Source organism: Hylaeus anthracinus, unplaced genomic scaffold (assembly GCF_026225885.1).
Source record: "Hylaeus anthracinus isolate JK02 unplaced genomic scaffold, UHH_iyHylAnth1.0_haploid 5, whole genome shotgun sequence".
Lineage (NCBI taxonomy): Eukaryota > Metazoa > Arthropoda > Insecta > Hymenoptera > Colletidae > Hylaeus > Hylaeus anthracinus.
In genome coordinates, this window is record NW_026535322.1 from 2,002,267 (window position 1) to 2,018,608 (window position 16,342).

The 16,342-nt window shown below is 49.7% G+C and overlaps 1 protein-coding gene across 1 annotated transcript; it reads right to left on the reverse strand.

The window, feature by feature from the left end:
* Nucleotides 1-5,131: 5,131 nt before the first annotated feature.
* On the reverse strand, nucleotides 5,132-11,795 carry LOC128895733 (uncharacterized). The gene is made up of 2 exons (XM_054158590.1): nucleotides 10,343-11,795; nucleotides 5,132-9,781 (listed from the first exon to the last, which is right to left on the reverse strand). Exon 2 carries the CDS (start codon nucleotides 9,756-9,758, stop codon nucleotides 8,412-8,414), a length of 1,347 nt encoding a protein of 448 aa, XP_054014565.1. The 5' UTR covers nucleotides 9,759-9,781; nucleotides 10,343-11,795; the 3' UTR covers nucleotides 5,132-8,411.
* Between the last annotated feature and the right edge of the window lie 4,547 nt (nucleotides 11,796-16,342).

Sequence of the window (16,342 nt, forward strand, 5' to 3'; positions counted from 1 at the left end):
GAATACAATCCTTTAAACCTAGAGGCATTCGTCTCAGCTGCCAATGGCACTTTGCGTCGATCCACTTGCGGAATTATTCCAGACAGCAAAGACAGCAAAAAACGCAGTGAACCGTCGACGAGATGGAGGTCACGTCGCGCGGCATTCATTTCCATCGGCGGTTTCCGTTGCTTCTGGACGGAATCACGAGCGCGGACGCAAACACGCGCTCGTAACGTATGGCGCATAAGCTGTTCGCGTTAACCGGCCACTTTCAGATTGGATGGCGCGCTCCTCGGCATATGGATTCGTCGCGGATTGACCCGCGGTTTTCATCGTGAAATGGGAATTTCATTTCCATCGGACCCCGACTGCGGGGCGGCTGCCAGGATCGAAAAAGCGACGGAACTTTCGCTCTGCGCGTTTTTCGTTTTTCCGAGATGAACCTCGGAGAATCCTGTGCCGTCACTCTTCCGTGAGACGCAAGACGACCAAGGGGATAGAATTTATTTTGAGTGTGTAGGTATTGGTAGGTTCAGGACTAACGAAATCAACTGATAAAAATTAAAATTGATGCTGTGGTGGCTGTTCTGTAAGGGGAAGCGAGGACAGGAGGTGCCACCACGATACAATGACGTGTCGCGAAACACGTTAACGTTGGTATTTCGCGACGGCATAATCGACAGTCGTGGACACTAAGGATTGTCCAGGGCCCTGCCTTCCGTTTCCGAAGCGCAACGAACCGACAACCCCGAAAAGCGAGAAGACAGAACATGTTCCAGCCGTGCCCCGCGAACGAGGCCAGTCCACCTTCACGCTGCCACACACGGCAGGGCTTCCCCAATTATACCGCGAGCTCCGCGAAACTTTCATAAATTTCGTCACAGAACGAGCAAATGGCTTCCGGTCCAGCGGTCGGACATTGTCGATAACAGGCACGTCGCCAGGGGCGAATTCAATATCGCGTTCGCACCGTTCTCGTCCAACTCCACCGCGATCGCCACCCCTTCTCCCTTCTGTTTCCATCCCCTCCGCCGTGCCTTCCTACGCCACCTCTGTCGCCCTGCACCGACCACCCTCCACGCACCCCTCGCATTGTCCCTCTCATTGTTCCCAAAGTTTTCGGCGAAGCCGCGTAGTGGCTGCGCGACGCGATTACCATATGAATTAAAGTAATGTGATATACGGTCGCGGGGACCAGCCCTGGGGCCGACATGGTTTGAAGAAGACACGGGACCAAGACGAGGAGGAAACGCTGGGACCGGAAGCGATCTCGCCGAGGACCAATGGCTGTTAATTAACGCTGAAACTAACGCGCCAAGTCGATTGGATCCTCGAGATACATGCTTCGATAAAGTCTAGGATTTGAAGAAACGTATCGTTGTGGAAGTACGAAGACACCCTGCGGCTCCTGTCGAGTGGCGTCAGGAGTTACGTAATGAAGCTTAAACGACGAGCTTCGTCGAACTCGAGGAAACGTACGTTTATTGAGATAGAATTGAAACGGTGGCCAGGTAGAAATATAAAGAAAACGTAAAAAGAGGAGGGCATAGGAAAATTTAAAAGGAACGCGGAGCTAAGACGAAGAGACTTTCTTGGGTCACCGTCAGGACGTTAGAACCAAAAGTTTTTACGTCGAAACTTCGTCCACGTGCAGACGCTCCCGAACGCGGTTCAAATCGGAGGAATTTTGGGAATAAAATTTTACGGTTTCGCCGTTAACGCCTTGGGAGAGACGGTTCGCCGCCTCGGAGAGGAAACCTTTATCGAGTTTTCATATTCGGGGTAGGAATTCGGAGCATCGCTTACGATACGTGGCGGTGAACATTCCTTGAACATTTTTGCTGGTCATTTGAAGTATTCACTGTTCCGTTGATCGAGAACGGACACTGGCGATGTAGAAATCGCGCGCGTGCTCCGGGGTGCGTTCAGATAAGAATTCTCGTCCCCGGGAAACTGGCTGGCTGCTTTAAAACAGTGACGTGGTCCCCTTTGGCCGCGGTTTGGTCCTCTCCTCGAGCGATTTGAGAGCGTTCCCGGGGGCTCACAATGGCTATCGGTTTGACGGCGCGCGTAGCACGCGTCTCTGCTTTCTGGCCAACGCGATATCTCGATCGCAATAAATTCACATTAACCTATCTGCTGGTGTGGTCCTGGCCGCAGCTTTAATACATCCCATCGACCTGGCCGCCCCCTCTATCAGCCGCGGATCCGCTTCGTTGTCGGCGCCGATTTTAATTTTCCAATTTTACGAGCCTCCCCTTCTTCCTCCCTTTCGGTTACAACAATTTATTGAAACCTTTATACGATAACAAAGTCTTTAGTTTTTATCTCGTTCTTAGAGAACGAGTAGTTACAATTGAGGAGACAGAGCGGCGCATCGAGACGCCTGGTGTAAGGGTTGGTGACGTAGGTGTTGCGACTAACGGCGTAAAAGCAGGCGAATACGAGGTCGCTTAAACGATGCGGCTCGCAATGACCGGTGTAAGGCTAGGGCATTAATTTCTAGTAATTATCAGAGGCGTAATTCACCCAGGGAGGGTCGCGGGTCGCGTCCGGGGTCGGCCAGTGCGTGTTAACGCCGTTGTTATGCCCCATTATATTGTCCTACCTACACGGTAACCAGAAAGGGGAAAAGGCAACTGCGTCCCGGCAACCCCACGCATCTAACAGATATGTTACGAAAAATCTTAAACCCCTTCTCTGCCCTCTCGAGCCAAGGATTAACAAAGATTGTACTAAAACTGTGATTCATTCGCTATCAGAGTTTGTATCATTTTCGTTTTCATTTTTCTAAGGCAGCCAGAACATTCTCGCCGTCCCATCGTCTCGCGACCGTGGCGAAAGATGATTCATCTACGCGTAAAGTTAAAAACTCGGGCAATTGTGCCGGCGAACAATGGCGTACAGCGTCACCGCGTAACGAATCGCCGCGAAAATTGATAAAATATTATTAAATCCACCTCCCACCACCGGTCGCCGACGAGGAGATAGCATTACTAATTTATTTAAATGGACTTATCTCTCCAAAGCCCCGATAGGAATGTAAATTGAACCCCACCGAATCAAGGGAGTAATGGCACGAGTAAGATAAAGATATTTTATTGCTTTGCGGTCGGACATATTTAAGCAGGGTGAAAAATCTTTTTCACCGCCGTCGAACGGTTAGCTACAACGTCGATCTCAGCCCTCCCCTTGACCCGGTATCGCCTGGGACTCTCCTAAAGTCTTTTCATTTTAAAATCGGTTCGACTTCAGACGCGAACCCTGAACGTCAACGGGAACCGCTATGCATCGTTCAAATTCGCGAGACTCAACGGTGACGAGAAACGGAAGCAGCCCCGGATGCGATCGTGCGGCAGGACCATCCCACCACCAGGGATGAAACCGGCCTCCGAGAGGGGGAGGTATCAGGGAACAGGACAGAGGGGTGGGAAGGCGGTACGTCCTCTTCTGCACCTTGATTTACTGTCGGTGATATTTTCTCGTCGGCGCTAGTTGGCGCCTACCGCACCACCGCACCCGACAATGGCGGTCGCTTGACATTTTGTTTCGAATTATTGCCCGCCTGGCCGGTCCTTTCTATTTCGGCCAGCCCGCTCGCTCCTACGCCACGGACGACAACGCTTTTGTTGCGTGTGCTCTCTTTTTTTTTTCATTTTTTTCATATTTTTTTTTTTTTTTGTTCCCCAGACAGGTCTTTGTTGCGCCGCGCGCGGTATCCGCTTCGAGTTCGGCGGCTGTCCGCCCGCCGTGGATTTACAGTCTTCAGCGACAGGACAGAAGGATTCAGCGATGTCGGCGATATGCTGGCCGAGACCTCTCGATGCCGCGTTTGTTCCCCGCTTCGAGGATAATCGGACGACCCGCGACGATACAGCTAGCGATGCTCCGTTTGGCGAGGTATCCGCTGAACGGCGTTATCGTTTGCTGTCTTATGTTATTAGGTGGGCGAGTTACAGATGATGGAATATTTACAGTGTTCGCGTTCAAGTTACGCTTCTGCTCTTGAAATAACCCTCAGAGAGTATCCTGTAATTACCGTTGGCGTCGCGTGTGAAAAAGCGAACGGCCGAATCGAAGCATATGCCCTGGAAGAGTGCCGTCGCGAACGGTGAAAATCGTTTAGCGACGCCTGGTCGTGATCGAAACACTGCACCAGGGATCATCGTGAGACCGGTGTAAGCTGCGTGTTCGCAGTCAAGTTACATAATCGCGACGAAGCACCGTGGCTAATCGAGAATCAGGGTGACCGAGGACGCGGGATCGAGGTCCTTTCAACCGATCCAGAAATCGTGCAGCTTTCTACCCTACTAACGAGCTCCCCCTCTCCCAAAACTTTTTTTTCATAACACAATCGATTGCAATTCCTTACAATGATCGAATTTAGACGTACCGACACCTATCCTTCGAAGACTTCCTCGACGAATCGAAACGAAGATTGCGAGGGTGAGTCACTCCTCGATCGATCCGTTCAGCCGAGAAGTAGATACAGCCTAAAGGGCAGACATTCGGTGATCGACGGGCATCGAGTGGTTCCAACGTCGAAGACGTGACTCGTCTGGCGAGAATCGGCAAACCGAGAACTTAATGTCTCGGAACGGACGCCGTATTAGCATATCCGCGTCCAATCGTCGCCCACGTGGCAAGGGCGCCGTGGCGAATCGGCCCTGGGCTATGACATTGTCATTATTTCACTGACAGAACAAGCATGCGCGCGATTCACCACGGAGAAGTATCGCTAACAAGGGTGGGAAGACCGACCGTCTGATCGAGGCCAAGGGGGATAACTGGCCGATGTTCCTTTTAAATCGAACCACCAAACATAATGGCCTAGGATCTCTTTCAAATCCACGCACGGCCTTGGGGTCGTGTGTTCTTATTCGATCGTCGCGGTCATCGTTTCGTGGAAACATTTCGAAGTCGACGTTTCGACAGCGCTTTCCTGTTCCGAATATCAAAGAAAAATTGACGCGAGCATCGCGCTCGCAGCGAACATTTCCTCGAATTCGACGTCCACCGAGAGGAAAACGGCGATAATAAGACAAAACACCGCCGGAGGAAACGGAAGCGTCGAGAGGCGTATTCCAGTCGTTAAAAGGACGAGGGAAGCAGGAGGTCGCCGGGGTGCAGGGGATGATGGGAATTTTCGAGAGGGGGGTTCCACCTAGTTTTATAAGGGATACAACTACTCTGGAAGCCCCGTGGATGCTTCGTGTTATTTATCTTTATGGACCTCGGGCAGAGGGTAAGTACACTTACAGAGGGGTTGGAGGGGGTTAAGGGCCGAAGTTAAGCCGGAACGAGGGCGGTAAGAGATTGTTTGTCGTATTGGCTGCGGTTTCGACGGGCTTAACGTTACCCGTTTAGGGGATTTCTCTGTGGATTTTTCTTCGTCGAGGCCGATACCTCTTCAGATAGTCTTCCGGGAGCTTTCCTGTTCGATGGTCGATTCAACAAGTCAACGTTTGCCGCGTACTCGCCACCGATGATGTCCTTCGACACCCTGGACGAGTGGTACCACCAAATATTTTCGACCAGGGAAGCTACATTTTTTAGTATTCGCGACGGGAACGATCGATTCGTCTGTGCAGAGCACAAACTGTGCCCCGTTTCCTCAGAGCTCGTAGCTTTTGAAAATAATCGTCTCGGGACGCAGGGTGTTTTACGAGCGATCGTTTTATTAGGAAACGACGATCGATCCGACGCTCGCGAGACCATAGGAGTACATTGGAGTGGTCAGAAATTAATCTATTGCCGTGTAATCGGCTTTTGATGATACAGAGACAATCGAACGAGAGCGGGAAAAGAGAGAATCGAGCAAAAACAGGGGCCTTGATGCCACCTCTCAGCGAAAGTATTATTACGTGTAACGAATTACGATGCAACATTTAAGTAAGCTGTCTAAAAATATTAATATTAACCGACAGTGGGTATCGCGCTTAATTTTGTTCTATAATGTAGTAAATAAATCATTGTAGAATATTTCTATTTGTCATCCAGTATTCAAATGAAATTTTGCCCAACTCGATTACTAACACCACTATCAGAGTCACGAAAAAACACAGTAATCCATCACATATCCTTTGTCAAAAAATTCGTACATTTCTCGTACAAAAAAAAAATATCACAAAAGAAATGAAAAAAAAAATGCGAAAAACTGAAATTGGGGGATGGTGTTACGGTTACGCAGAGTCCTTCTCACGTGATACTCTTTTTATTCGTTAACAACGATTCCGGGTACATACAGTGCTTATGTACAGAGTGATATTTACATTCGAGTCGATACAACGTGACACGTCGTGATAAATAATTCTAAAACGAAACAGAACGTCGGTTATCCTTACGTCTAAACGAATCATTTACATCTGGTTAATATCGTATGCGTAGAACCGAGACGACATCGTATGGACCGCGATACCCTAAGTGTCGATATAGGATTCGTTATTTGACAACGTCGAATTCTACACAGAGCAACTATTCGCAGCCACTTTGCGACGAGAAATATATACATGCTACTGGTAATTATTGCTGTACAGAATACTGTAGTCTTTAATTCTATTCTTAGCGATTGTAATCGACGAGTCGCCGGTCGTTATCCTTCGAATCCAAGGTAACCAATTAACCACGCGATATTTGGCAAGATACTTTAATAAGGTTTCGACGATGCTTGCGATATGGTTAGTTCCATCGCTACCTACAGGTGACCGGAGCATCATCCAAACGGTGGTGAAATAAGCAAGCATTAAGCCCCCGGAGAACGTGGCGATAAGTCAAGCAATTCCAGACAATATTAAACCACTCTGGCCGGCAGGTTAACCCTATGTTAAGCCGTACGTCCACGGGATTCGTGGCTGCCGCGGGGGTGGAGTCGACTAGGGGGGTGGCTGGAGGTCGCGTGTATTTAAAACGCGAATGCGCGCCAGCCGATTCACTGTTTGAAGTTAAATGGAGTGTAAATGGCAGATAACAAACCGGCACTGTTTCCGATTACGGCATTCATTGTTTCCTACCATTATGCGCGCTCCGACGGTTCGTGTGTTAGCCCGGGGTACGGTTTACGATCTATTTATTGCCACGCCACCCCCGACACACGAACGAGCGCGGCTTACACACCCGCCTGTGGACGACTCTAGCCCCACCTGCGTTATACACCCCCTCGACTCACCTGCCTTCCGCGAAACGCGAATAACACGATCCTCGAAACGCTCAGCTTTTCAAATTTTTTAATCGATCAGCGATGAGCTTAGATTCCACGGAAAGAAACTTCGATAAAGTAAAATTTCAGTTAAAATATCGTCACGGTTACCTGTACTGGAATTCAAGGGACCTTCCAGCGACCAACGATACCCTTAAAGCTACGATAATGTCCGAATTATTTACAAATTTCGCCTACCTAATATTGACTAGAGAGGGAATGCCGCTTTATCGCGGATCGTAAGATAAAGTCTGTCTATGATAATCGGTAAAGTACCTATCGATTAGCTCGTTATCGTACGCGTATACCACGTATGTAAATGCCATATTAATCATTCACGTTATTAACTTCAATAAAGGGGGACGTGCAAAAACTTTTGAACATCCATTAACAATGGACAATAGTGATAGTACAATATGCATACCGCGGGGTTCGAACTACGTACATTTCGACTACCGACTCGAGAGCGTGGTTATCTAAAACGGAAACCAAAAAACTGGAAGAACTTGGAGTCTCCGTCAACGACTTGAAACATTCAAACTCGAATAAAAATCAACAAACTCGAAACAATCGCGTCGAATAATTGAAAACGCCGGTACTCGTAGTCCTCGTTTTCAATATCCCGATACTCTGCAACCCTTCTATAAAGTACAGTAGTTAAACGAGAAAATTATATATACGAGGAGAAATCGCCCGGCCGAACTTCAAAGCGGACAGGAACTAATGCTAGCTGATTTGTACAGTCAGTTTCGTAAGTATTCACACCCTCCATTGAAGAAATTTGTCTAAATTAAATAATAGATTTGACGTTCTGAAATCAATTTTGTATTATGAACATATACATGTGTGAAGTTTATCCCTGTACATACTTATAACCAAACATTTATTTGGAAACGTCAAACCTTGCTTTAATTTAGATAAATTTTTTTCAATAGCCACTAACGGTACGAATAGTTACGGGACTGACTGTGCATGTAAGGTCGTCTCCGCATCAAAGTTCGGCGACCTGTGATAGAAGACTATCGAGAATATCCAGTCCTGATTTTTCTCATTCGGTCAAGCACTACCGTACGTCTATCTTTCCACCCAGATCTGGCCAGAATGGACCGTGAATGTTTCCTCGAAACATTCCCAACGTCGATTAAACGTCCTCTCCGAGAAGAGTCGCGCGTTAATTGTCAAAGGAGTAGCCACTGGTCAGGATCGCGGGATCCTTGGACGGCGATTTCCGTCGTCACTTGCTGTGCACCGTGGTGGCCCGCCTCTTCACCTCGACCTGGTCCACGATCGCGTCGCTCTCCTTGTCCTGGTGGGCGGTCATGTGCCTGGTCAGGTGATGCCTCTCTCGAAAGCTCTCGTCGCAGACTGGGCATCTCAACTTCTCCTCTCTTCGTCTCCTCGAGGACTCGCCGATGTTCTCGTTCTTATGATGAGATCTCATATGGTATACCAGATCGGACGTCATTCGAAAGGATAGATTGCACTTGGCGCAAACGTTCTGTGCTTGCAGGGTGAGAGCGGTGAACGAAGGTGGTAGCAGTCCTGCCACTCCGGCGGCCGTCGCCAGGAATCTGGGTCTAGCGAGAGCATCGGCCATCGGCGGGAAGACCGAGATGGGGTTGTAGGAGAGATTCGGGTAGACTGGTGGCAAGTCTGGTCGGAAACTGGGCATCTTTGGGCTGGGTACCTTGGGCGGCTGAGGGATCTGAGGTATCTTCAGATTCTCCAACAGACCTGGTTGACTGGTCTCTGGGCTCACCAAGAACGGATACGATATCTTGGCGGGGAACGGCGCGTATTTGTAGCCAGCAGCAGCCGTGAACGGGACCGCCGGTGGACTGACGCTGCTTTGATAACTGGCGCGGTCATCCGGCGATATGGAGGACCTAGGCGAAGTCTGTCCGTCGTCGTTGAACCCGTTCCTTTGAGCTGTGAGATTCACTTTAGTGAACGCGCTGCGAGACTCCCCGTGTCTGTCGCTGGAACAGGGAATACCAGACTCGTACACCTTGCTGCAGGCCAGACCGGTCTCCACCGAATCGGGACACGTCAGCAAAGATTGATGACCCCCGAACGCCGGCGGACTCGGTGTCTTCTGCAGGCGCGAGCTGGAGACGTATCTTCGAGCGTCGTTGTCGGGCGACAGACACGGCAGTGTCGGCGTCAGGGTCCTAGAGGTGATGTACGGCGGACTCAGCGAGTTGTCCGTACACTGCATCATCCTTCTCCTCTCCGAGCCTCCGGTGTCGCTCTCGTAATTCTTGATCGTCAGATTCTGAGGTAGTCTGTCGGAGTCTACTACCTCGACGATTCGATCCGTCGAGATCACGTCGCGATGACGATCCTTCCTAGTGGATACCAGTCTCAGCTTCTCGCTCTGACGACGCGCCAAGTTCTCGTCGGGAGCCACCAGGAAGGCCACGTCGAAGGAACGCTTGTTGGCACGCTGTATGGGATACGAGGCGTCGGAGGTGACGTCGCTGATGGACGATGGACTGGACGACGTTAGCGCCGTCGTAGCCGTCGTAGACGTCGCGGGGGCGGCACGGTCGATGCCACCCGTGCGATCTTCCATTGTCATCCTGCCCGTTCCGGATGATCGACCTGCGACAATGACGGGCGACGGTCAATTTAGTCGGATACGGTAATGATGGATGAGGATCACGCCTGGACCAGGTGTTACGCTGTGTTTGGGGAGTAATTGGGTCAATGAGAATCGACGGCGGGTGATTTTCGTCGACGCGTTTCGAATAACCAATGGACAGTTGGGATTGATCGTGGACAGGGTGATGCGTGCAGAATTTTCAATGCAGTTACACCATGGTCTGATAGTATTTAGAATTGGAAAAAAGGTTCGAAGAGGTCTCGAAATCTGAACTTCGTTTCACAAGGAATACACACTTTTTCTTAGAGAGAAAATAGACTTTTTTCTTGACCACTGTATAATTCGTAAACATACGAAAGAAAAACGCTGGAGTACACTACCAACGTATACTTCAAGTGTCAATGCTCCCAGTGGAGGCAACAAGTACCTCAGAAAGCAATCGGTAAGACCCTCTATAAACAAACTCGCGACTTCTAATCTCAAAACTCCTCGCAAACACTCGATATCCTTGGTAAAGCTACTTTCGTTTCAACTACTATAGTACTCGAAGCAGGACTTACCGGAGTACGCGTCCAAAAGAGTATCTCTTATCTGAAGACGTCCACGTTTTCCACGTCCTATCGATCTAAGTCGTCAGGTAGAGCACTCCTCCATCTCATCGGACCACGGAACGTCCCGGAGCACGTGCGGCTGATGTTCCACTGAATCCGGATAAACACTGAAGAACGCGAGCGAGAGAGAATCCCGAGGGCACAGCGTGCGTCGGCGGACCACGTTAAAATGAGGGAACAGTCCGCGCATCCCTTGTATTTAGGGGTAGAATCTCGCGGAGCTCTGCGTGGCAGGTGGAGGCGCAACGAGGGTGGCACCGGCCAATGGCAACCGTTCCAGGCTTAGACGGGGGTGGAGCGTACGAACGGGGTGAACATATTCGGTCGTCGGGATGCGTCTGCTAGTCCCGTCCAGACCACGCCTACATATTTCAGGTTCGACACATGTGCCTGGGATCGTCGTCGTCGTCGTCGTCACCGTCGTCGTCGTCGTCGACGTAGTCGTAGTCGTGGCCGTAGCCGTAGCCCTGGACGCTTTCCTCTTCTAATCTCTTCGCGTTGCGCAACGCGTTCCGCAGGATCCCTAGACCCCGTCACGAGGATCACTCGAGGAGGGAGGCACCAGGGGGATGCACGGACCCTGCAGGCCGGGGCTGTAATTCAGCCTGACAAACGATCTTGAATATTTTTAACGCCCGCGCCTCCCTCGACTCTCTTTTTATGGTCGACCTCCTGGATATTGGACGTTCGGCAGACTCGTCGAATCCGCTGATGGACCTTCGCCGTTCCGCGATTATCCCGCCGACGCGATCGTTTCCTCGTCTTTCCAGGCAATCTCTGGAAACGCTTTCGTATTCGTGGAATCGCTTTTTTCACTGGCGAGCAACTGTAGCTGTTGGCTGTGAAACGAGCACAGCGAAGGACACCTCAACCGGGGAGGGATTGATAGCCTCGATCGACAGGTTCAACTTCTGAGCAGATTTTAATGCTTCACGGTGGTGGGGTCTAGGTATGGTACTTGGAATTTATTTAAAAATATACAGTAATCAATTTTTATTTTAACAGATACTCCTTGTCTCTCTGTTGCAGGACCCAGGATTCTGCGGCTACCTCAAAGACGACTGACGATCGTGGCTATTCCAGGTCTCGTCGATGGTCATCTTACAAGCGCAGCGCCTCGGTGCCCAAGAGAAATGAGGCGTGTTAAATCGACCGCGCTGGACAGAAGGTGCCAGCAGACGTACGGGAGGGGCGTCATCATTTTGCGGATTATCTTCCTGACGAATTCTCGCCCGTTCCACGGCAATTCGATAAATACTGCTATCCCTCCAGGTGACATACGGCTCCCTCGGAGGCGTTCCCAGGCGATAACGAGGATGTTTTTATCACCGTCTTCCCATGCGCTATTCTATCGTCACCTCTCCTACAAATAAGTCTAGACTTTGCGATGCGAAACAACGATTTGCCAGTCTCAAACATGGAACATACAAATACGTGAAAAATCGGCTAAACGAGTTCCAATCCAATAACAAAAAATGCGAAGCCTCTCGATAATTGGGCCAGTGTTGCAACGAAATGCCTTATAGGACGGTAAAAATAAGGCGAGGCAGATCGAAGAGGAGTTTGCCAGGCGCAATAATTCCCTGATATCGCAAAAGAAACGAAGGGAAAAAGGCTGGCCAGGCCGCGGAGCCAATAGGCGATCAATCATAAACTGGCGATCTATTTTGCCCGGCATGTGAGAGCCGTCCAAGTTCTTGTGCGGTTCTCGAGGCTCCGTGAACTCTACGGGGAACGCCTAGAGGTTAAAGGACATTAACTTCTTGATTGAGTCGGCAAAAAGTTGTAATGACTTTTCGATTGGGCTCCCCAGACCCCTTCAGAGATTCGCGGCGAAGCAAGAAGACGAACAAGCATCCAGTATCCAAGTTTTTCCACGATTCGCAAGATTATTTACGAACCAAGAAATTAACACGTTGGGTGCCAGATCGATATTCTAAGGTAAGAAATTTTACTCCTGCTCTTCCATTAAAAATTTTATTCTCAAATAAGTGGAAACGCTACGTCAACGATCCTTTCGAACGATTAGAAACGCGTAAAGAAGTTTATCGAGTTTAGAGTATAAATTAAATCGCTGTTCTCTCAATGGATCAGATGATATCGAGCGGACGCAGCCGAATCTAATCCTAATTCGTGGTCGTTAAGTTGGGTGAGCCGTTTGGACGACGCTAACGTGTGACACGCGTCGCGTGTTTGAAACGAATCGTTTCTATATCGTGCGTCGACCATCCCTGGCTTATGAACCATATTTATTGCTGATCCTGGCATCCTGTCCCTGCGAAGTCGGGTTGCCGATACACCGATCTCTAATTCCACTTTATGCCTCTCAGCTGACTTTACCCACGGCTCACCGTTCCCGCTATCTTTCGACTTTCTTCTCCGCCGATCATTCTCGAATAATCTTCTGCGAAAATTTTAAAAAATTGTATTTGTTGTTCTTCTACGTACGGCTGCGTTTAATTTTGTTTATAATATATCGGAGCTCGTGAGAATCGTCTAGGTTGAGTGTTTCCAGCATCGGTTCTGTTATTCCTGCAAATCGGCTAGAAAGGGCGACCTCGTGACCCCCAATTCGTCCAAGTTAAACGCGAGAAGGTTAGCAGCCCGTCCGGCACGTGTCCGACACGCGTGAGCTGTTAACACTGACACTGGTTCCAACGAAGGGGTGTTAACGCTGACAACCGACCGTCCAGCGCCAATGGGACACCTTGCGGAAAGGTTTCAGCCCGACTGGTTCGGATAACCCCCGTCGCTACATTGAATTATGCGAAAATTTCTGCAAGATTGGTGGAATTAATTCGCGTAGACAACGTATCCGATGCGTTTCATCCCCCTAACAGCGTTAGACGCAGAGTTATCGTTTGTTCTTTGCCAAAAATCGTATCGTAATCGATGTTTAATTTATTCCTCGAAAGGGACGGTGTACTTCCTCGATAGTTGGATGTGTTTCGAAGCGATATCGCACGATGATACTTTCCGCTCGACTGGTGTCAAGGCGGGGGGACTCTGCTGAGTCTGTCCGGTGATAAATATGCAGCCGATGCAGTTGATGAGAGAAGGTCGTTTATCAATCACCCGTTAACACAGCCCCAGCGTTTCCGTGCAGCTTTGCCGGCTCCGTCGAAAACCTGCTCGCTCCTGCCTCCATATTTCACGGAATCATCGTGATTCTCTTCCGCTGTTCTCCCCCGCGCACTCGATTTTCCATTAAAATCCGACGTCCACATTGGTCATATACAAGCCCCGCCGCTCCAAGGAAATATTCCGCTCGACACTCGATAGAGATACGCTCCGGGCCAATGATGGAACTACAGAACCTTGCTAGAGACCGTAACCTATTATCTGCGGAATTGCGTTTCGATAATGGAACATTCGTCTCCAATATGTGTTCCAAGGGCCTGTACCTGCGCCTTAGGGCCACGCTATAACCCACACGAAGGTGATGGGTTTGTAAGTTGACAAAAGGACGCTTAATAATGAGTTTCACATATTCTATAAATTGTTTCGAACAAACCAAACGAATTACGATATTTTAACTTGTCTTGTTCGAAAGAATAATCTTTGAACGATGTGGATGTAAGGTTCAATTTTTTACGTTCTCCGTCAGTGGACGAGAAGAACGAGCCGTGTCTCGAAGGAACAGAGTGTCTCCTGAGTCGCTGATAAATTGAACGTGTGATGAGTTCAGAGGATTCTTGAAATAAACGGGCGCGACGTACATTCCGCGCGAAAGGGGAAGAGGTGGGCCCGGCACCGGCGACGAGTGCCAGAGATTTAGATTTTACGGGCGCTTGAGCAATTTCTTGACTTATAACTGGGACCATGCATACCAAGTGAGCCATCAAATGTTTCTGAGTGTCTTAATTCCCCGAGTCACCCTCCGAAAAGCCGCGACGCTGCTGCGACCGCGCTAACTTGCAGCACCGACTCCGACGGAGACATTCATCGCGGCGATATTTACCATTGACAGACTTCCTGTTGAAACAGGCCAAACATTGTAATTAGAATAGGACTGTTCTGATTATGTTTCCTTTTCGTAATGGTGAATGAACTTGATAGTGTGAGCGAAAAGGTAACGAAATGAAACGAAACTTTTGGTAGAATCCGTAACGTTTATAGAGACAATTAAAAACGTTGTGTCGGCTAACAGAAAGGACGACTCGTTCCGTGACTGTCATCGATCCGAATCTGGCCACGGTTCAGGATCTCCGCAGTCGCCGCAGGGAACGAGCACCGAATTTGAATTCGCTTTCGGCGTTTACACCGCGGCTGGAGAAGTTGGCTCCCTCCTTCCAGCAGCTCCCTTGTTGGTATCATCCGTAGACGATATCGGGTCGCCGCGCGGTTGCTCTGGGGAATTTAATTCTATTCGAAGTGCCACCTAAGATGCCACCATCGGCTCTTATCTCTGTGCACACGGTGGGCTGCGCGTGGCGGTTGCTTATGTGTTACGTGAATACCTTACCTAAACGCCATAGAGGGGGAGGGTGATGTTCCTGCGTGCGGTTACCGTTCCCTCCTCGCCGACCTCTTCCGCCAACCGCTACGTACGCGGAGGAGCTGGAAGCACAGGGAGGGAGTCGAGCGAGGAAAATTAATGCGACTTCCAACCGAGCGCTTATCGGACGCCGCTATCTCGCGCCTCGCTCGCGGAAAACGTGAGCCGCCTAGACGAGAAGTTCGCGAAATTTAAGCGGCGAAATGCCGCTGAACGTACGCGACCTCCAGCTTTCGGGAATTGGAACCGATTGGGAGAGATACTCTTCGGTTACAGTAAATTACATGCTTTATTAGCTACATTATGTAATACGACGTGAATCCTGTTTGCACGTTCTTTAACGAAATGGCTCCGAGTGCAAAGGGTTAACTATGAAACCGAGAACCGGACAATCCCCTGAAAGTCAAAAGGAAAGGAACAGAGACATCCCGAGGTTTTGGGACATCCTCGCATCCTCTCGGCCCCGCTGGAGAATCGACGCGCGAGCCAGCGACGGGGATCCTGGTGGAGGCATCAGGGGTCACAGTTCATGTAGTCGCGACGGCCTTGCCGACGGCTTTACGATTATATTTGCCGAAATCTTGGAAGAGGGGTGACCGTTTCGCGTGCGTGCACGGGTTCGAGCATCCCCCTTGGTCGTCGAGGCGCAGGAATCGCAGAGCCAGAGAATCGCGAGAGAACGGGGGCGGGTGGCTGGAGGGAGGTGGATGGGAGGGAGTTATTAGAATGGTCCGGAAAAGATGGCGCGGAGTCGCTCCGTATTTTTATACTGTATGGCCGCTGCTTTGCATAATCCCGCACTTAGCTCGCTCGTCCCGAGATGCCGACTCGCTATGCAGATCTCCTCTGCTCTGAAAACCCGAACCTACCGAGCGTTTCGTCGTTCCAACGAATGATGGACGACGCGTAGACCCCGCGCCTCGGACCCTCGAGCTTTCCCTCTTCGAGGATTCGCTTCCTGACGCGCCAAGTGGGAACCGCATCGGTGGTCCCAACGGAAAGCCGAAGAAAAACTAAAGTCTTTCTCTAAAACTACAAATCGCTGATCTTAATTTCATTTCATGACGCGGTATAATCGAATAATATCACCCTTTCGCTGTCTGAAAGGGTTAATATTAAACAGTCGTTCCTCTAACAAATATAGTTCATATTTTTAACGTGTCAAGAATTTTATTCAAAATTGCATTAATTATATGTATCATTATACAGTCGCGTCTTTTGTATGCCGAACTATATCTGGCGATAGTAGCGAGAGGGTTCAAGAAAAGAACGACGTACACGAGTCAAATCGACTTGCCTGATAGTTGCCAGTGTTAATTACCTCTCAGCCAGCAACAATGACAAAGATTCTTCCCGGGGCCAATGTCACGGGACATTTGTCAGCGGGCTCGGTTGAGGCCGAGGCGAACTTCCCCAGCGGAGACGTCTCATTTGCACGGAGAAATCGCATC